The sequence below is a fragment of the Porites lutea genome, chromosome 9 (genome assembly GCF_958299795.1).
Source record: "Porites lutea chromosome 9, jaPorLute2.1, whole genome shotgun sequence".
Taxonomy (NCBI): domain Eukaryota; kingdom Metazoa; phylum Cnidaria; class Anthozoa; order Scleractinia; family Poritidae; genus Porites; species Porites lutea.
The window spans coordinates 23,801,195-23,823,694 of NC_133209.1; the positions used below are offsets into that span (position 1 = coordinate 23,801,195).

Here is a 22,500-nt window from a genome sequence, read left to right on the forward strand (position 1 = left end):
ATCGAAAGTTCAAGAAGAGGAGAAAGCAGCGACATTCGAGAGGAGGGTTGCATTATTGTAGATCAATGTCCCAAGGACTGAGTTTGACCAAGAGCGGCGGTGCAACATCTCTTCGTGGAAGGTCTGTCTAGAAAAACTCAAACGCGTAAGGCTTGTATGCAGTTGGAAGATCAAGGTAGCCCCTTCTAAACGGTGATCTCGTCATTACAGCTCAGCAAAAATTCCAATTCATGAAGAAAAATCCAGGCTATAGGTAACAAACATTTTGTTCCACGAAGGGAAGAATTGCTGAGCTAGGCGCGAAAATATAAGCATCAACTGTACATGTGATAGCTGGCATCTAATTGGCTGAGCGCAAGAATTAGTGTGACAGGGGTCGCATGCAGGAAGTGACCCCTGAAGGGAAGTGAGCTGGTTCCATTTCTGGTAAGGGCGTGTTTATGGTTATCACATTAACTCTAATTTATCCTGTTGTATAAATTAGCTTTAAACTGCCTATACGGTGACTAGGATGTCCATCTGCTACAGTGCACCCTTACCACAAAGCCTGGTGACGCGATCAACCTGAACTTGTAAGCACCAGGCGCTACCCCCAGGGGGAGACTAGAACTAGTCGATCAATAAATTTCTGAAGGCAGTTCAGAATGAAAACAACTCAAGCTTGAGATCCTGTGTCGATACTTTGCCCAACATTGTGAGAACGTTGAAGACCTTGAAGCAGATTTGCGATCAGCAGCTAATATGCAGCAGATTATAAGAAAACTGCCTCCGAAAATTGCTGTAAGGAGTAGCACGCGAAAGTCAGAGCTGCAGACGAAGGAATTTGTCCTTAACGACCTACATGTTGATGATTGGCTGGAAATAGAGAATCAACTCGAAGAGATGGCTATTGGTTGTGGCAGTACTAACGCGAATCCTGGCCAAAACAAAATCAAGTCAAATTCAAACAAATCAGAGTGATTCAAGGAAACAAATCAAATCACTGGTTTATTGTCCCTTTTGCAGTCGGAAGACTGAATTGTAGGATACCTTATAAGCTCAAAAAGTTCAGCAAGTTCAGCAAAACCAGCTTGTGGCTTCAAACAACTTCATAACAAGCGACCGAGGTAATAGGTTTTCTCCGTTGTTCTTACTTTTATATTTTCCCTCCTCAATGTTATTATTCCCTCCTCCACAATTTGTAATATTTTCCCTCCTCCTCCTCCTCCTCATTTCTATTGTTTTCCCTCCTCCACCTCCTCATTTAAATTGTTTTCCCTTTTCCTCCTCATTTTGATTGTTTTGATAGGGTCGATGTGGGGTCGATGTAGGGTCGATGTAGGGTCGTTATTGTTTTCCCTCCTCCTCCTCATTTCTATTTTTTTCCCTCCGCCTCCTCCTCCTCCTCCTCCTCCTCCCCATTTTTATTATTCTCCTTCCTCTTCCTCCTCCTCCTCCTCCTCCTCCTCCTCCTCCTCATTTCTATTGTTTTCCCTCGAAAAGGCCAAAGAGGCCAAAATCAGGCCTATAAAGCCCAAATCAAATGTGATGACCTGATTTTGGCCTTTTCGAGGGAAAACAATAGAAATGAGGAGGAGGAGGAGGAGGGAGAACAATAAAAATGAGGAGGAGGAGGGAAAACAATAGAAATGAGGAAGAGGAGGAGGGGGAGGAGGAGGAGGGGGCGGAGGGAGAACCATAAGAATGAGGAGGAGGAGGAGGAGATAGACTGCTTGCAGTCCGTCTTTTCTCTTAAAATTCATCTACTTCTTATCTCATCCAGCGCGATTGCAAACCACCACGATATTATTACAATTGAGAGGAGACGAGAAAAGACGGACTGCAGACTCTTTTGTAGTAAACAAACCCTCCGTCAGCCCAGAAACGGAGTAACCGATTGGTCAATTGCTCAGCTGTTGACAGATCATTAACTGGTCTGTGGTGAGGTTGCAAGCAATAAAAATAGTCACGCGTTTACAACCAACTGCAAACAATAGCAAACCAAGCAGTAATCTCAGTAATAAAACTTTTAAGGATTTCTTACAGAAGGAAACTGGTGTAAATTTCCTCAAGGGAAACGAATTCAAGGCAATCCTACCAGATTTAAAGAAAGTGTAAATTTATAAATCGTTTCAGGTTACTCGGGTTTAACTGATTAATTAAATTACCTTTACAGCCTCGTTGTCCTCAGACAGAACAAAAGAGTCAGCAGTCTCTTATTTTTTCTCCTCGAGCTTACGCCCTCGTTTCACGCGGCTTCGCCGCTCGCGTGCTTAGTTTTCGCCTTCAGTAAGTTTGCAAAGAAAAGATGAGGAGGAGGAGGAAGGAAAATATTAAAATCGTGGAGGAGGGAATAATAACATTGAGGAGCGAAAATATTAAAATTGAGGGAAAATATTAAAATTATGGTGGAGGGAATAAAAAGAAATTGAGCAGGGAAAAGTAGTAAAAAAGATAGCTACAATGAGAGACAAAAGTGTTGACACACTTCCGTAAAATTGCCCCTTTTTGCATAGTGGATATACTTATCCCCTGTCTACCCCAACCCCCCCCCCCCCCCCCCACCAAATCAATGTTGAATTTTGGACACTCAAGTCTCTCTTTTACTTCAGACAACATTGATTCGGGGGGTGAGGGGATTTACGGCGTTTAAAAAGAATGAAATAATAAATGAATTAAATGTTTGTTAAAAGCACCCGTTTTAAACAAGTGTGTCAACTACTTTTGTCCCTGATTGTAGCTTTCTTTGACTATTTTAATAGAATCTTTAATCTAATCTTCTTGCAATTATTTTAATAAAGGGTCATAAAGTTGATTTCTTGTGTCTTAAGAAACAAGTGTCTGATTTTATTGCTAGCAAATTATTAGTCGCGTGTTTCAATTAATCCTTGTTAAGTTATTAATTGCTTTTTTTTGTGTGTTTTATAATAATACGTCAAGATGCTCCCTTGGGGTTTTTACTGCAGAGATCATTTGTATGCAACGGTGGGCTTGTGAACTCGCATAATTACCTGACTAACGGCGCGTGAAACGCTGAGACTTTAATAGTTTTTCATTTCCTCGAGATAGAAAGGAGAAAAGGGTTTTGTAATAGTCAGACAAACCTGAAATAAAGAGGTTTCAGCACCACTTTGTGTATATGTGCGTGTGTTTTGTTTATATATCTGAGTTTTAGAGTTAAATAAGAAGACTTAAACTAAATTGAAATAAAGACTTTTCAACTCTACTTTGTGCGTGTTTTGTTTATATATCTGAGTTTTAGCACTAAATAAGATATAGGAAGCCGTTTCTCGCGTTGCTAGGTGATCGCTTCTCTTATTCTTATTTCTCTTTTAATAGACGGTCTGAAAACCGAGCTCAAGTTACTTACTGGGCAAGCCCAGGCAAGCCTATTGTGCTTATTGAGTAGAGAGACGCTCATTACCCTCATTAGTGTGGAGAAAGTCAAAAAATTAGTATGCAGGAAGACACTTCTACATATTAATAAAGGGAATCCACTTTTGCGAGGGAATGCAAAGGGAATCCACCAACGGGGTAAAGTTTCAACATAGTATACTACTAACTGTGTTTTTCGTCTCTTTTCCTAGAGCAGTACCCAAAAATCGACGGCAATGCTGAAAAACGTTCTAAATTTTTTTGGAATTTAGCTTCTTTCTAGCCACTCAAACCAACAGCAAAAGCGGTGAAGATGTTTCGCCAATAATAAAGCTTGAATGATTCGTTGAAAAGTCTTCCGTAAAGACTGTCATTTAAGAGGAAAAAGACCACAAATTGGTCTGTGACGGAAAATATCCAATTTGTATAAAGTGTCCTCCGTTTTTAACGTTTGCTTATTCTTTACAAAACAAGTTAAGTTCAACAGCGAAAAATTATGCACTTTTGTTATCACCGAACAATTCGACTGAGGCAGGAAAATTTCTCTTGCAATAGCAAGGCAAATTACACAAGACATAAATTTTTAATTATTACTCACAAAAACAACTGCTGCCAGGTCTTCTCACGAGGCGGTAATAACCGGCCATTGTTCGTAAATGAATATAAGTTTAAAGTAGGATGACAGTCGTCTTCGCTTAAAAACAGGTTTTCTGGATTTCGCCGAGCAAAACATAAACATCTTTTCAGCAAATCTAAACCATACTTCACGACTTCTTACGAACATGTGAGTATTTTAACTTTAGGTGGACTTTGAGACTCTTTTACCTTTGTTTTTGCTCAGTTTCCATTGATCGTTAACGAATAAATAAGCAAATTAATTTTATTTCCTAGTTTTACAGAAAGAATTCTCATTCAAACTAGACGATTGTGGCGTGTTTGCAATCAGCCAATAGAAGCGTTTGTTATTGTGAAGCTCGATAACAGAATTTTGCAGTTAATCAAAAAGCAAGCATTTTTGTCAGGGCTATATTATAAAAGAATTTGCTCATGCTTTTAGCTGTGCGTATATCGAATTATGGATGCGCTTGGCAAGTTTGGAGAGCACTCAAGAAGCTAGAGTTCCTCTTTGCTGCCCCTCGAGCTACTCTTACGCAAACTTCAACTTCTACTCCAAACTTCCCGCGTGCATCCATAACTCGATATACGCACGCAAAGCATGAACAAATTCTTAACTTGTTTCTATGGATAACCTCGAAAATTTGTGAAATAACAGTAGTTGCATGATTTGCCCCCTAATGCGAGGAAGCTAAATCATCTTTGCGACTTGGAGTTCATAAAGCAAGTTGAACAAGGATAAGTTGATTTATTTGTTGGAATGAACTCCTTTTCTCCGCTGCATCCGGAGGCATCAGGTGACGTGCAACACACCAATCCGCCAACCGTTACTGAGTTCAGGGTTCTAAAGAAACTTACCCGTCTTAATCCGGCTAAAGCCTTACGGCCGGACGCAATACCTGTGTGTCTTTTGAAAGAGAACGCAGACTTACTGGCCCAAGTGGTTAGTGATGTCCTTAACTGTTCATACTTAGAGGCTCGACTACCCAAATCCTGGAAGGAAGCCGATATTGCCCCTGTTCCCAAGCAGACCCCTGTGGACTACGTAAACAAGCACTTGAGACCAATATCACTTACTCCTGTCCTTTCCAAGTTAGCTGAGGACTTTGAGGTTGATCGTGACGTCAAACCTGCCGTGCTTGCTAAGGTCGATCCTAGGCAGTTTGGCACCGTTCCCGGTTCAAGTACCTCTGAAGCCCTAGTTAACATGATCTACATCTGGAACGGTGCCACTGACGGTAATGGAGCCACTATGAGGGTGGTTCTCTTTGACTTTAAGAAAGCTTTCGACCTCATTGACCACTGGATTTTGGTCGGGAAGTTCTGCTAATGGGACATCTCTGACCCTGTCATCTCTTGGATCATCGATTTCCTCACTGCGCGCAAACAGCGAGTTAAACTTGGCCATGACTTCTTCTCTACCGGCGAGGGTTCCCCAAGGCACAAAAAATTGGGGCCATGGCTGTTCATCATTATGATCAACGAGCTTGATGTTCCTGCTACCGATCTCTGGAAATACGTCGACGATACGACCATCTCGGAGTTAAATATGCCAAGACGAGGTATTACTGTGACTTGTTTCAGGATTCCAAAGAGAAAAAAGTTTGGAATGCGGTCAATGAAGTTTGTTATCGCAACTCTACTTCAAAAAGTGTCCAGTGCATTATTTGTGACGGAATTCAGCACACTACACCTAAATCTATTGCTTCAGCAATGAACAGCTTTTTTGCGTCTATTGGTAAGGGACTGGCTGATAAAATAACAACTACTTGGCCGAGTTGTTATTCAAGTACAGATTTGCCGAAGTCTCATTTCCAGTTGGCTGAACTAGAGGAATCGTTTGTGCTTCAGCAGCTCCTCGCTCTGAAGGCAAACAGGGCGATCGGCTAGGACAAAATTAGTGCATGATTGCTCAAAAACTCTGCTCATACGATTGCACTATCTGTTATTAAGTTACTGAATCTATCAATTAAAACTGGTAAATTTCCTAAATTGTGGAAATGTTCTAAAATTACAGCCCTCTTTAAGTCAGGGGACCGGACAAATGCATCAAACTACCGACCTATCTCTATTCTGCCTACACTCAGCAAGATTCTTGAGAAAGTTGTACATACACAGTTATACCAGTTCCTGGTTGCCAATAAACTCCTCTCAGGAAAACAGTTTGGATTCCGGAAGGGACTGTCCACTATATCTGCTCTGACATCCTTTGCCGACGAAGTCCTTCTCAATATGGAACAGGGTAGACTATGTGGAGCCGTGTTTTTGGATCTAACAAAAACTTTTGGTACGGTGGATCATCAGATCTTATTGTCTAAGCTATCGGCGTATGGTTTGTCTGGAAATTCGCTTCAGTGGTTTCGTTCCTATATCACTGACCGAAAACAGCGTACATCTTGTGGGAATGAGATGTCTAACGAGTTTCTAGTAACTCACGGGGTGCCTCAGGGTAGCATATTAGGCCCTTGTTGTTTGTTATTTATATCAATGATCGGCCAAGCATTCTGGAATGCTGCCGTGCGTCCCTCTTTGCAGACGACACCGTGATTTACTGTTACGGCTCATCTTCCCAGGAGCTCAGTGATAAGCTAAATCGCGACTTGTTGGCCGTAGCGAAATAATGGCTAAACTATCACAAGCTAACTTTGAATCACGAGAAAACAAAATGCATGCTTGTTGGTAGTAATAGGAAGTTGGGGAGCAAAATGGCTCTAACAGTATCAATCTTCGACCACAATGTAAATAATGTCAACAGCCTCAAATACCTTGGAATTTTTATATCATCTGATTTTACATGGACAAATCATGTTGAAAATACTGCTGGCAAAATTAATCAAATGTTTGGTCTCCTTACTTCCATTGAGCATATATTTAACTATTAATGAATGAGGCTGAGTATCTTATGAAAAATTTTGGAGATCAGGGAGGGTGTTATCCTTCGAGGCCGTAGGCCGAGGCGGATAACAGCCTTTGAGATCTCCATAATTCTTCATATAATACGAAAGCCGAATTCAATAAATTGTTTTATTGTTCATTCAAAATAATTCCTAGTTTAAAAACAAAGCTAAAACATGCTTACCTCCATCGATGTTATGTTCACCTTCGATAGTGCTCGTTTAGGGTTGTTCAGCTCCGCAAATATTCTCCAAATAGCAGATGTCGCCCTTCGAGTTGTGTTCTTGCTGTTCTTGCCATGTCTATAGCTATAATTTCGCCTAGTTCTTACTCTTGAAATAAGTGAAATGTCCGCCATTTTTTGTTTTCACGACCAAAACAACTCAACTTCGTCCCCAGGTCTTCTTGGTTAACGGCGCATTAACCTACAAGAACCCTGCTTTTTTGACGTCATTTCCTCGTTAAACACAAAATTCTTCCAAATTTGGTCATCAGTAACTGGTTATGGTGAATTATGCGTGTTCTTTTAGCCAATCAGAATTGGGGAAACACTTTGAATGAATAATATTACCTTTTAGTGCACGCCTTCGTTTTTATAATAGTCTTTTCATGCCTTTATTTGATTATGCAGACCTTGTTTGGGGAGACAAGCGTAATGTAAGCTTAATGACCAGTTTGCAAGTCTTGCAGAATAAGGCTGCTAAAATAATTTTAGACAGACCTAGCTCTTTATTCTTCTGCTACGCATGTGCTTGCCACTCCTAAGTGGGTTCCATTAGCAAAAAGGCGTTTTCAGAGAAGATGTATCTATGTGTATAAGTGTTTAAATGGACTTGTTGAGCATGATACGAACTTATAATAATAATAATAATTTATTACATTTAATATAGCGCTTTAACTATTAAAATATTCTAAAGCGCTTTTACAAGAAAATAAATATATATATACAATAAATGGAAAGAAATAATAAAAGTAATAAGAATATTAAATTACAAATTAAAAGCTTTCTTAAAAAGATAAGTCTTCAACTGTACTTTAAAAGAGTCAATGTTCATATAGTTTCTAAAGATAAGTCTTCAACTGTACTTTAAAAGAGTCAATGTTCCTACAGTTTCTAAGGCTAGATGGCAAAGCATTCCATACTGTTGGTACAGCGTGGAAAAAGGCTCGATCGCCAAAAGTCTTCCGTGTCACCTGAGGGATTACAAGCAATGTTTCAGAGTCAGACCGCAGGCTGTATCCAGTTGTAGGCTTTACGACAAGTAGTTCAGATAAATATTGTGGCGCCAGGCCGTTCAACGTTTTAAAAACGAAAAGCGCAATCTTAAATTCTACTCTAAATTTCACTGGCGACCAATGAAGTTCCCTAAGTACCTGAGTAATATGGGCAAACTTAGCAATTAAGCATGTAACCCGAGCCGCCGCATTAAGAACTTTTTGAAGTCGGTCATATTGATATTGCGGAAGCTTATACAAAATAGCTTTGCAATAATCTAAATGTGATGTAACAAACGCACGAATTAAACACTTTGTTGATTCTGCAGACAGATATTTCCTAATTTGCCTAATATTATAAAGCCCCCTAAATGCCTTACTACACACCTTTCCTGTGTGACTATTCATAGACATATGGTTATCAAACCATGTGCCAAGATTTCTAACATGCTTAAGGGGTTGATTGTCACAGTCACCTACTTTAATTGAAGCCATGGTAACCTTAGATAACTGCTGCGACTAACCGATGATCAGAAATTCTGTCTTTGAATCATAAAACATCATTAGTTTGTGTGAGACTAACCAAGCCCTAACATCAGCTATGCAGTTCTCAACAGCCTTAATCGCTTGATCTTGAGCAGCAAACGAATCTGGACGAAACGACACGTACAACTGAGTATCATCAGCTTACCCATGAACTGATGGGAGGTGCTTCTTAACAACCTCAAATAGCCTTGATGCATACAATAGAAGAAGGACAGGTCCCAAACAGCTCCCCTGAGGAACACCATAATTTACATTGAAGGTCTTGGAGGACTGCGGATTAACAATTACACGTTGTACTACTTCATAAGACAGCAAGAACAACATGATTATAACACCAGAACTAAGCTGAATCTCAGACTTTTCCAAATGTCAAGAGGAATTGGGGCAAACAACGGACTGCATTTCATGCCATCAAGGATTTTAACTCCCTTAGCCAGGCAATCAGACAATCCGTGAATCTGAATATTTTTAAACGTATTCTTTTTAAACTTGTAATTTAAATGAGTTTGAGTTGATATCTTGTACATTTTAAAATAGTTTTTTTTACATATTTTAGCTTTTTAATGTCTTTGCGAATTGTATGTATTTTGTATTTTTTTAAAATTTTATGAGATCCTTTTTGAAAACCATATTTTATTTGAAAAAGTCATCTCAATAAAGATTATTATTATAATAAGCAAGAACCAAGACAGGTATATCTAGGCCGCCGTCGACACCCTGGTCAACCGCTCTTCCTCGGACAAGTTTTAACTAAACAAGACGAAATGCAAGGAACTGCGCATAAACTTTAGCACTAAGAATACCACGTCTTTTGACCCCGTTGTAGTTAACGGTATGCCTATTGAATTAGTTGCCACTGCCAAAATACAAGGCCTCAATGTCTCTAGTGATTTGAAATGGAACTCTCACATTGTCTCCATTATCAAGAAAGCTCAGAAGCGCCTGTATAGTTTATCTCAGCTTAAACACTCTGGCCTAGGTACCCGTGGGCTAGTTCAGTTTTTCTGCACTTGCATTCGCCCTATCACGGGGGATGCATGCCCTGTCTTTCACGACAGTCTTCCCACGTATCTCTCCTGGCCAGAGAACTTAAGGGAGTACAAAAGCGGGCTATGCGCATTATTTTCCCTTTCTGCTTGTACAATGAGGCTTTTGTTGAATAAAACCTAATTAAGCTAACTTTCAGACCGCCGTAAGGAACTTGTAGACAAACTATTTAAGGAAGTTGTACAGAGCAAACAGAATAAGCTCCATGGTCTTCTCCCTGCTCTCTAGGTCGAACCTAAGAAACACACGGAAATTTAGGCCAGTTTTCAAGACGAACAGATTCCGTATTAGTTTTATTACGTCCAACGCCCTCAAAGCTTAAACTGTGTTCCCGACCTAAAGTTTTAGAAGTTTCGAGTGCTTTTTATGATGTCGATTTCGTTTTGTTTTTACAAATCACAATTTTACTGTAGTGTATTCATGTATTGTTTCTCGGTTATTCGTTTCTTTCGTTTTTCTTTATAGATTAGCTTATTAGTGCTATTCATAATGATTTGTAAATAATCGCCTAATTCAACCTCCCGGTTGCAATGTGATTATAAATAAACTATCCATCCATCTATCCATCCATCCATCCATCCATCCATCCATCCATCCATCCATCCATCCATCCATCCATCCATCCATCCATCCATCCATCCATCCATCCATCCATCCATCCATCCATCCATCCGTCCATCGATCGATCGATCGATCGATCTATCTATCTATCTATCTATCTATCTATCTATCTATCTATCTATCTATCTATCTATCTATCTATCTATCTATCTATCTATCTATCTATCTATCTATCTATCTATCTATCTATCTATCTATCTATACGATCAACTATACGGGTACTTAAATTCAAATGGCCTGTTAACAAAAAAACAGTCTGGATTTCGTTCCCTTCACTCTACAGTGACAGCGCTGTTACATTTAACAAATAATTGGTATCTTAACATTGACAAAGGCATGACCAGTTTGATTGTGCTTCTCGATCTTGCCAAAGCCTTTGATACCGTTTCACATAATATTTTATCAAAAAAGCTTGAGCTCTATGGTCTGAAGGGTGTAACGCTCGACTGGTTTTCATCGTACCTATCAGATAGGCAACAGCAGTGTGTAGTAGAGGGCTGTGTATCTAAGCCCCAGTTGATAAGTTGTGGAGTTCCACAGGGTTCAATTTTAGGCCCTTTGTTGTTTTTAATTTATATCAATGATCTCCCTGGATGTCTTCTCCATACCAAAGCACACATGTATGCCGATGATACCACGATATATGCGTCCTCTGTATCCACTGCTGAACTATATGCCAAGGTAAATAATGACCTAACTCGCGTTAGGGACAGGCTTCTTGCAAATAAGTTAATCTTGAATGTCACTAAAACGCAGTATATGTTCTTAACAACTACCTTCAAATTATCTAACTTAGGAAGAGACTTTCCAATTAAGATTGGCAACAATCATGTTCAACGAGTCCAAACAACAAAATATCTAGGAATTCACTTAGATGAAAATCTTAAATGGAACGAGCATGTTGACAAACTTTGTTCAAAAGTCAATCGATCCATCAGTGGTCTAAAACAGGCACATGATTATGTACCATTGGATGTTCTAAATACTATTTACAAATCTCTTATCCAGCCTGTGTTCGACTACTGCGACGTTGTTTGGGACAATTTAGACCAGGGACTTGCCACTAGGATCCAGAAATTACAAAATCGTGCTGCACGCATAATAACCTTTCAAGGTTATGACGTTCGTTCAGCACAAATACGAAAACAACTAAACTGAGAAGAGCTTGCCTCAAGGCGTCAAAGGCACTTAAGTCTATTAATGTATGATACAGTGAATGGAAATGTACCTAGTTACTTAAGCGATCTTTTCTCGAATGTCTGTGAGAACAACCCTTATAAGTCTATGCTAAGAAATGCGGAATATAATGTTGTACTTGACAACGTTCCAAAAACAAAATATTATAAGGGGTCTTTCTCATACAGAGGAGGAATGCTGTGGAATTCATTGCCAAATGACATAAAAGCGTCCGAATCTAAAGCTATCTTTAAAAGAAAACTGGCTAGTAGGCAGGCAAACTGTTGACTACATTTTACTATATTTTATTATTTGTACATATTTTTAGTGTAGTTGTTCAGTATTTACTTCTGTTTCTATACGGCTTTCATGTAAAGAAGTTATGTAACTTATGAAATTACCGTATTCAAATAAAAGTCAATCAATCAATCAATCAATCAATCTATCTATCTATCTATCTATCTATCTATCTATCTATGTATCTATGTATCTATGTATCTATGTATCTATGTATCTATGCATCTATGCATCTATGTATGTATGTATGTATGTATGTATGTATGTATGTATGTATGTATGTATGTATGTATGTATGTATGTATGTATGTATGTATGTATGTATCTATCTATCTATCTATCTATCTATCTATCTATCTATCTATCTATCTATGGTCAGACAATAAGGAAGTCATTTTCTGGATAAAGGATTAGTAGAGGAAGTACAAGACTTTTGTCGCCAACCGAGTCTCGGAGATTCTAGCCTCAGACAGTGGTGACACGCTCTGACACGCTCCAACTAATTTTAATTGTGCAAATGATGTGACTCCTACGCTCAAGTGTTTGAATTGTGATCAATAACGATTTCGTCTAAACCAAATGCCTTTCATGGTTTAAGGCTTGATATACTGGCTTCCAATACTTCCGTAGCTGAAAGCTTTTTGAAACCAAGTCCTTTGCTGCCTTTCTTACCATCCGATATGAAATTTCCTGTTTGTTACCAATTTCCCATTTAAAAGGAGTTGGTGAGATGCTTTACCTTCTTTGACTGAAGGCTTAAAAGAAGGGTGGAAAGAAATGTTCTTGACCACTTGGAAGAGTCTACACAATTTTTTCCACCCATGTTAACTTGCATCCTCCAATCACTTTTCTAATAATGCTTCTCTAACTCGATCCTTTCTTGCCAGTTGCAATGGATTCCGCCATTACTTTTTGAGTGAGTTAGTAGCAAGGTTGGTGCAGTGGTTCGAGCACTCGCTTCTCATTAATGTTGCCCGGGTTCAAATCCCGGTGTCGAAACCATGTGTGATTGTGTTTGATACTGGTTCTTTCCTTTGCCCTGAGAGGGTTTTCTCCAGCTGCTAGGGTTTTCCAATTTAAACTCCAATTTAATCAAGGATGGAAGACGAAGAATCATTGAACATAATGTGGATGTGCGTAACCACTAAATAGTTATTCATTTGTGATTATTATTTTTTTTACTAGACAGCCAAAGCAATTGAGAAATTTTCCGAGCTCATAACCATTAAAGGGGCTATGTCACCCCACACGCATGCGCGAGCCAATGAAAACAAACTTGAAAAAGACGGCCCAACTTTTTCAAGTTCTGTCGGAGATTTTGGAAGGCTGTTTTTATCTGTCTAAATCTCAGCCATCGTTCGATAGATAGCGAAGTTTTGTATTAAGAATCGTTCTATGGTGATTACAGAATAATTTTTTGGCGTTATTTTGAAATTGTTTGCCTGTGGAATGTTTTTACGTGGATTTACTGTGACCTGTTATCAGCGGCCGTTGTAATGGCAGAGTTAATGACGGCTACTCCACAATGAGCGATGGAATCTTTGATGGAATCTTCCCTATAGTTCACAGAACCTTTCTATTGAGTTATTTTAGAGGCTGCTGGCTCTTGGATTTTTCTTGTGCTCAAAGTATGTGGACATATAATGAAGCGGCTATCGAGTTGGCGGCGGCCGTTTTTTGTAAACGATTACAAGAGCATCAGGCCATGGGTTTCGTGACGAAACTAAACTCCTGGCGAAGGAAACATTATAAAATTCGGCTAGATTCCTTCTTGTATTTATCTGGATTCACAGCAAAGATAAACACGACCGTTTGCTCGTCCAGATTGTTCTCAACGGACTTAGAGAGGCATGTTAGTACGAGTTAGATCCTGTAAATGGCATGTTTTTGAACTGTTTGTGTTCGAGCATATTTTTGGAAAATAGCAGAGTTTACTTTCCCTTTTTATCAACGGACTGCTTATAGTGGAGTAGTATACCAATGATGCTTGGTTCTGTTTTTCTCGACGTCGCAGTGATTCGGCACGATCGAACAATTTTGCGCGATAATGTATGTTTCCCTACGATCAAAACAAAGACTTGATGTCTCTTGTTCTATCAGCATCTAAATTATAAAATCACTAGCGACAGACAAGTCTAATTGTTAATGATTTGAAACAGTCTTGGTCTTTATCTTCGGTCTAGCGTCTTTTGCAGTTCGTTTGTAAAATACAACTTCGATCAGCCTGTTCGATTTATTTTGTTGAATAAGACAATATGTTGTTGTTGAATTTTTGTTTGCGCTCTATTTTATAAATGGCATGCGTTTTTACTTCAAAACTACAAGTAAAATTGTCGTCACAATTTTATTCTTGATCTAGCATAACCAGAGAAAAAACGTTCCGTGAATTCTATCGAAATATCCCTTATCTAAACCCATTTCGCTTGTTAACCTCTCTAAATTCGGAGCCTTGGACGTGACAGAGAAGATGGAGAAAGTCACGCGTTAAAAACAATAGAATTTTGACAGTTGAAAGTAATTTGCATAACCTCAGAGCGCACATGGAGAAAGTCACGCGTTAAAAACAATAGAATTTTGACAGTTGAAAGTAATTTGCATAATCTCAGAGCGCATGCTCTCCAGCTGACATAGCCCCTTTAATAAAGTAACTTTAATGACCTAATTACAGGTACTTTGTTACTACTTAGTACTGTGTTTACTTTGTTGCGAGAGAGTCAACATCAGGGATGTGTACAGTACCGCAGATGCGCAAAGAACAGATGAGGCCCAGAATGATTAGCAGCATTCATGTAAAGCTTTTGCATTTGCCGGTAAAAAATTATTATTGTTCTCAAACTCAAGAACAGTGAAAAAAAAATCCACTTTTTTTCTTCTGCAGATGTCAATGCAAGGAAGAATTTTCCTTGGATTAATTTTGGTGACAGTGTGGACAGTCGAAGGCAAGTAAAATTATGATTCTTTTGTACTGTTCTCTTGTAAGGTTTTTTCTCTTTGTTTTAATTTGTAGTCATAACAAAGCAGCCTGGGTCTAGAACAAACTAATTCATTAAAAGTGAGGTGTTTGTATGGCCAATCACATTATTTTGAGTGCAGTTGATAATAATTTGTCGTTGACAAGCAAAATATTGGGGATAAATTGACAAGCTGTTAGCAAATCGAAATGCAGAAATTGTTGTTATAGCGGAGCTCGGGCGCGCGAAGCACGCCCGCGGAGCATTATGGGTAAGTAACACCGTACACCGCCCGCCCGCCCTCCCACCCGTCCGTCCGCACCACGGGAAAACCAATGTTCAATCTCACACTTTCTAGCTAGTCTGGGAGCACAGAAAGACTGATATTGCACGCATATTGCACATCAGTGTTGTGATCAATTGACAGCTGTCAGAACAGGGTATCCCCTGACCAGTATCACCTGACCGTATCGCGGGCTCAGGCGTTGACCCATCGAAGTCGAGTATCTTTTTGAAGTTATCCGCTGACAAGTTACTAGTTTTCAAATGATCGCAGGCTCAAGTTTAATTATTTTAAATTCATATGAAATATGTTGTGTTTTATATGCGCCGCACAATTAAAATTTTGATTTCAAACTGACCTCGGAAGCTAAATTTCAGCCAGTTTTTACAGGCAGGGAAGACATGCCAGTTGCTTTTGACTTTTGTCACCAAGGTCACGCGTTGGTCACGCTCTACGTCCAATTTTTAGGCTCTGATTGGTCAAAATTTGACAGGTGAGTTCATGCGGAAAATTTATGCAGCATTTTGAAACTTGTTTACTTTGACAGCTGAAGCTGACAGAGTTTTGTGTCAACTTGTGATGTTTTTAACTGTCTCTTTGCAATGTACAAAATGAAATTCAGCTGCTATCAAGAGTCTTCTGTTATTCATGGCTAGTTTGTTTATTGGGTTTTCGGTTGATAAATACGTCGCTTGTCAAAGTCGGAAAATCCGATTTCGGATTGCATCGTTTTCGTTTTTCACCTTGCTTGATGCGTAAGAGAGTTGAAAAGACTGAAGTGATTCTGGCCTTACTTGATAGTTTTCAGTGCATCTCGAATGGTAAGCCTGAGTAATTACTGTATGTGATGTTTGTTTTTTATATCTAATTTAATGAAGTCGAGCGTTGTTTATGGGGCTATTTAGTTTTTCCACCTTTGTAAGATTTCAGAGAATGATCTGACCGAGTATCAGGTTTGATTATAAGCTTATAGAACTTTAAAAAGCCCTTAGACATTTTCTCACCGCAAATAGAAAGAAAACGTTCCAAAGAATATTTAGTTATAACTCTGGCTGTAAAAGAAAGCTTTGAGCGATTTTCTTGCCTCGAGTTCATCTTTGAAAAAAGCAAAACACCGGGAAGCTGGCTTAAAACATAAACAAGGATTTTCAGAGACACTTCAATACTTGTCTTCGTGAATGAAAATTGTTGTCTCTGTGTATGTTTCACCGAATTATTCTCCTTATTATTGATTGTTAGTAGTATCTTTTGCAATTTTAATCGCTGTGCCGTTTGTTTTCAGTCGCTCATGAACATCGCTTGCAGGAGTAGTCAAAATGCCCTAGTCAAAATGCCTTCTTATCAAATGCTGTTGAAGATTAAATATCGTTATAAAGCCATTATGTTGAAGCGTATGACTCTTTTAATCTTAATTTAACAATCAACTTTGGCGCTTGTCAAAAGTGAGAACCGGCTCGCCGTATAGGTGGTTTTGGAATTTTTTTTAACGGTTTCGCTAACGGGTGCTTCGATCGTCCTGAATATTGAATGAGTGTAATTTTATGTGTTGCAAAATTGTGTGTGAAATACTGCATTCTGTCCGAGGTCTGTAAGATAAAAACAGCGCCTCATGGTACTATTTCACCTCAGATGTGATGTATAAAAAGTATAAAAGGTTGGTTTACACGTCCCCAGACTTGTTGGCAAGATTTTGTAAAGTAAACTTGTCGAACAGAAAAAATTCGGCCTGATTTGTTTTCCAAGAATTTGTTTTCCAGGCCTAATGTACTGTGATCAAGAGCCATTATGGCTATGCTATTTTTTAGGTGTACATATCAAGTCGATGTAAGATTAATTTCACTCTTAGCTTGGACTGTTTGCAAATTATTTTTCTCTAAAATTACTTAGCCTTTCCCTCAAAAGCCACATGAATGTGCTCTAAAGTTAACTGATTTGTGGAATACAAGTTTACAATTGTTTGCTTTAAATAGACCTTGTCACGGTTTTCGACGCCATCTTGACGAGTAGACAAACATGTGAGAATTTACAGTGTTTATATGAGAATCTAATGTCGAATAATTTCCGTAAAATGGCTTTTCTGAAAAAAAAAATCTATCGTAAACTAAAGCTACAAAGCGAAGAATTGTACTTAAACATTATGGAGGCGTACCTGTGCTTAAATTTCTCCAGAGGCTTGCTTTAGATTTTCCATATATTTGTCTGTAATTTTCCCCGGGAATTTGTTATAGAGAAATGTATAGAAAATTTTAAAAAGTGGTTCTAGGTCTTCTAGCGCATGTAACGCCGTCAACTTTTTTCGGTAGAATCCTTAGGAGTGAAGCTTTGGTTATTACAATTCATATTTTTTTCAGAACAGCCGTTCTACGGAAATTAGTCGACATTAGATTCTCATATAAACACTGTAAATTCTCACATGTTTGCCTACTCGTCAAGATGGCGTCGAAAACCGTGACAAGGTCTATTATAAATTCGCGTTAGGAGGAGCTTCGCTTTTAGCCCTGGCTAAATCTATATATTACATTTATATATATTAACAACATTACTCCATGTGTGCTTATTTTCTTGTAGCATGATGTACATCAGCCGCTACCATAATCTGTCTAGGAAATCTATCAAACAAAAATCATATTTCATTTAATTAGATCCTTACGTATTACCAACCTTTTAATATTATTTCCTTCAAAAAGTTGTAAGACAATCTAGGACGGGTTACTCCGTCCATTCAAATAGGTCCAATTACTGAATAGCGAGTCTTTCCTTGCTAGCGAACTTTTCAGAACCTTGCCGTAAACAAAACAAGCTTCTTAATTAAGCACAATTGCCGAAATCAATCCAAAAGTTCATTAATCATTTAGATATAAAAACGCAACGTCGACAAATGTTATCCTTTCAACTATAACTATGAACGGGGAGTTTTTCTCAACGGTTGCGTTTGATTGGCTCTTTGTGAGTCTCTCTGTTTGTCAACCAATCAAAACGCAACTGGTTTCCATTGTTTTTCTGCATTGGTTTACCTCGTTACCAATGACGCTTCTTTTTAAAGAACTGAGAGTCAGACAAACAAAATGAAATAATTATTAACGAATTCCTCTCGTTTGTTTGGCTTTTTATCTGTTTATCATGAATGATCACAATGAATACAGCTTACGTTTACAAAAAATACCTAAATACACGATCGATCATGACATGACTTTATTGTAAGTTATCATAAGCCGATATAATATCCAAAAAAAATCAATTTTCATCTGATGCTACGGAACCGAAGAGAATTTTGATTTGTGAAACGATTTTGAACATTCCAAGTTAGCCTGTCAAGAGAGTAAAATTTGAGGGATTTTTAACATCGATTTTCGCACATTTATTTGCAGTTGTTCAACCGTGTTTGTTTTCTGTTAATGGCTCCAGTGGGTTCATCAGCTCCAGTGGAGCTAAGTACTACTACCATTGTACATGGATCATCACTGTACCATCTAACCACACCGTCAAACTGAAATTTACGATATTTAATCTACCTAATGATCCCTGGTTTGGACAAGCTAAGATCCAGGTCCATGACGGAAAAAGGAAAAGTGATACCGTACTGGGAATTTTTACTGGGGCAAGACAGCCCTTCATCATACAAACAAGTGGTCGGTTCATGATGTTGACTTTACAAAAAAAGTATTTCTCCACCCCTTGTAACTTTAAGGGAACTTTTATAACTTCAAGAAAAGGTAAGCGAAAGTAATTAGATATAAATAAGGGAATGAGAACTGCCTAATTAGCTCCTCATAAATAATATACTCTTGGACATCGCAAGTGATATGGAATAACTGAATGCGTATCGAAAGCGATGACAATTTTTCATACCTTCAAGTAAATTAATAAAACTATATTTGAAATGTTCTCCTTATTGTGACAATTAAAGCCCGTCACCGTTCAATACTGCATAAAGAGGAAAGCTTGACAAAAGAAAAACTGTAAAACAGAGGAATATTTTACAGAGCAGTCATCCATAGATAACGAATAAATAAATTTTACACTCTAAGGAAACATTTAAAATACTTCCGTAACGAAGTTTTCTGTCAAATTTGAAACTACTCCTTTAGTACATTTCCTTTTACTTTTCCTGGTAGTTCAGTTTAAATCAAGTGATAAAGATGTTATGTAGCTTGTCATTTATTGACATAAGGAAAGCTATGTAACGACACACACGCGTACAAAACCGTAAGTATTCTCAATTCAAAAATTATACTCAACGTGAAATGTGGTGGAGTGCAGAATGACGAAAACACGGAAATGGCGAGGGCCACATAGTAACGTAGACCTTACAAATCAAAAAAGTTTTGTTTTATTTTTTCCCAAGAAAAAAAAAATGAAAGAAATTTAAAACGATTAAGATGTTATTCCCTCTTGATCAGTAACATTTAAACCGTCCTCTGACAGTCTCGTTAAAATTGAATGAATGAAAAAATGAATGCGAGAAATGTAGCGTAAATGTAGTTTACCAAGGAAATCTTTGCTTTTCAGAAATAACCAACTGTGACCAAAGCAACAAAAGTACACAATTCCATTCAACTACTGGCCTCGCGGCCTTACTTGAAAGTGCTTACACAGTTCATACATCAAAGCATTGACCCCAGAAAACGCTGTCATGTAAACAAACCCCTGGCCTGAAGTACTTATTTGTTGCCAAAAAATTTTTTGGGAAGTTGTAGGAGTAAAATTTTGTAGTCCCTTTAGATCAAACTTTGTCTATTAACAGTTCAAGAAAACTGATGGTTTATTGGTATATGATGTGAAACTTAGTTTTACGATTTGATGACGCGGGCGATTCAAATCAAGTACGTGATATCATAAATGCGGCTCCCCTGTATTCTTTCTATCAGTCCTTACTGACTATCAGTTGATTGTTTCCGAGTTTGTAAAGTGGGACGTTTTACAACAATGTGAGATAGTATTGAAACGCTTAAATTTCAAAGGGATGACCTGAAATGATAACACCAGGCATGTCTGACTTGCAGAAAACCAATTTCAGTTACAGTGTAAATTAAAAGTATACTCGTACTTATCTCAAACGTCGAACTCACGAATACCCTCCAATCTAGCTACTAAAATTCTTGAGTACCGTTTAGAGTGATGTTCTACAAGAGAGTAATAACTTATCTTTTGGGAGTCTTATTTAAGTAGATTTAATCAACTCTAATTTAATTAACTTGCAACCTGATATGACTTGAAATAGGGACATCTTAAAACCTGCTAAATGTTCTTTTTCAGAAAAGCCGAGGATAAGGGTACCGTTGAAGGAGTTGCGAACCGTACCAGAGCATTATATCTGGTTTCTGCTGGAAGGTACCCCACCGGTTAACTTGACTCTAATGAATAAATCAACATCTTTGAAGGGCGGTTTGGTCATAAAAGGATTCCACCTAAATCGGAAGGGGACCTACCAGTACACTCTAGTGGCAGAAAATGAAGAAGGAACTGATTCAAAAACGGTTGAAGTAACCGTTGTGGGTAAGGATTCAATACTGTAAAATTTCTTTTCAATGTAGATAATCAACAATTATAGTAGTTTGCACAAACAGTGATGTTGGATTTTGTTCTTTTTTTATTCGTTGGTGATTCACTTCCATTCGGTGAAAAAAGAAATGTAAGAATATTTAGACTAGTTGCCCTTGTACATGTTTGGCCATTGTTTTGAACACGGGTAATTTGTGTCCATTAAGGTTTGTAAACAAAAAAAGATTTACCAAAATATAGAAAATTTGGGTTTCATCCTTGGTCAGTGAGTACACATGAAAATTGGTTATTGACTTTGAATAATGCATATCGAATTGTATCGCTTAGTCTTGAAAATTCCCCTACAAATTGCCTCATTCATGCGTCTATTCCTTTTGCAGATTGCAAGCATTTGTGTCACAGTACAGGCTCGATAACACGTTTTGGCCAAGTAACCAACGAACACGACTGTAGGAGAAGCAATATGACAAACAACTGGAATTGCATTCCAACTACAACCACTAAATTGTAAGTGTATTTCCTACTTTACCTTAGATTAATTGGCCTATTGTTTTCTTATATTATCACTTTGGACCCTTATTTATGTTTTGTTAGACTATCAAATACTCCAAAATGACCCCAAAAGAAATAAAATATTTTCTCACTACTACTTGTTTTATTTTAACGAGAAAAGAACGTAGCTTTCTAGTTATGAGCGCTTTTGAAAATGAGGATGAACCTGGGACTTTCAAATGAGTGCGTATACAATGCGAAACATGCCCTTTCATTCACAATGTAACAAAGAAATTTTTACGCATTCACTTTCTTAAACGTTATCTAAAGCTGACGCACGTTGTTGAATAAGATGCACATGGGTCAATCAGTGAGATTACAGGGCGACAAATGTCGAAATAAATGACACAGATTCATCAAAACCTGATGCTAGCTCTTTCAACTTTCTGCATTGTTCTGATTGTTCAAGCCACCGTGAACACATTCAAGGTTTTTCTTACACCAAGGAATCACAGAGCTTTGTAAAACCTTCGTCTTTAAAATCGCGGGCACTCAAATTCCCCGCAAAATCAATAATAAACGCTGCTCAATCGACTAATTCATTATTATTTTTTTTACACTTTGTCATATTCGCAGCCTCCAATATCGTTGCCTTTACACACCCATATGCAAACGCTTTCTCGAATCCCTTGATTCGATCTAACGAAGGGCTTGCGCTCAAAACGTCTGCTTTTCAATACTTTTACGTTTCTAAAATTGAGTTTAGGCCATGTGGGACACCTATCTGTGAGGCAAAATTTTTCTTGTGCTTCATCTTTCAAAACGCTTATATGTCGGCTCTCTTAGAGGCGATTTAGATATGATTTTGCAGAGACATTGTTAAATGATGGAAGTTTAGGAGAATTTTTTTTTTTCGGTATATCACTAGATCCCGCTTTACCGCGATGCTTAAAGTCACAGTTGTCCAAACTAGGAAATCGTGATTTTGTGTCCATGTTTGCAGGATGAATAGAATACAGCACTGTGTGATTTTATTGATAGATAATCTGTCTAAACCTCTAGTGTGTCATGTATTGGACATATTTTGCAATTTACATTTTGTCAGCAAAATATAATCGTTTAAATGAGCAGACTTTCATCCCTGAAATTATAATTAACGCTCTATATCTTTTTTTTTATATAAGCGCTCTTTCAGAATTTCGCCCGATACATATAACACACTACAGGCTACCAAGTTTACCCCTCTGAAGTGCGAGTTCGTGAAGTTTTGTATCTGTGCTGAATTCTTGGGCACAAAATTGTCGGAAAATTCCAATTTTGACACTCCCGTAAGTGTCCCGACAAAAGCACGAGTAGTAAGCATGATATGTAATTTTGGTAATTATGGTTTTACATTCCGCGTTTTTAAATATTTTGGTTATAACTGCAATGTTTTCGAGGATTTTTGAGGCGAAAAAAAAAAAAAAAAAAACGTAGAGAGAGTTTTGGTATTAAATTTGGTTGCAA

The 22,500-nt window shown here is 38.1% G+C and overlaps 1 protein-coding gene across 1 annotated transcript; it reads left to right on the plus strand.

Annotated features, from left to right (window-relative positions):
* Window positions 1-4,729: 4,729 nt before the first annotated feature.
* Window positions 4,730-5,299, plus strand: LOC140949078 (uncharacterized). Its single transcript, XM_073398322.1, has one exon. The coding sequence runs from the start codon at window positions 4,730-4,732 to the stop codon at window positions 5,297-5,299; it is 570 nt and encodes a 189-aa protein (XP_073254423.1).
* The last annotated feature ends 17,201 nt before the right edge of the window (window positions 5,300-22,500 follow it).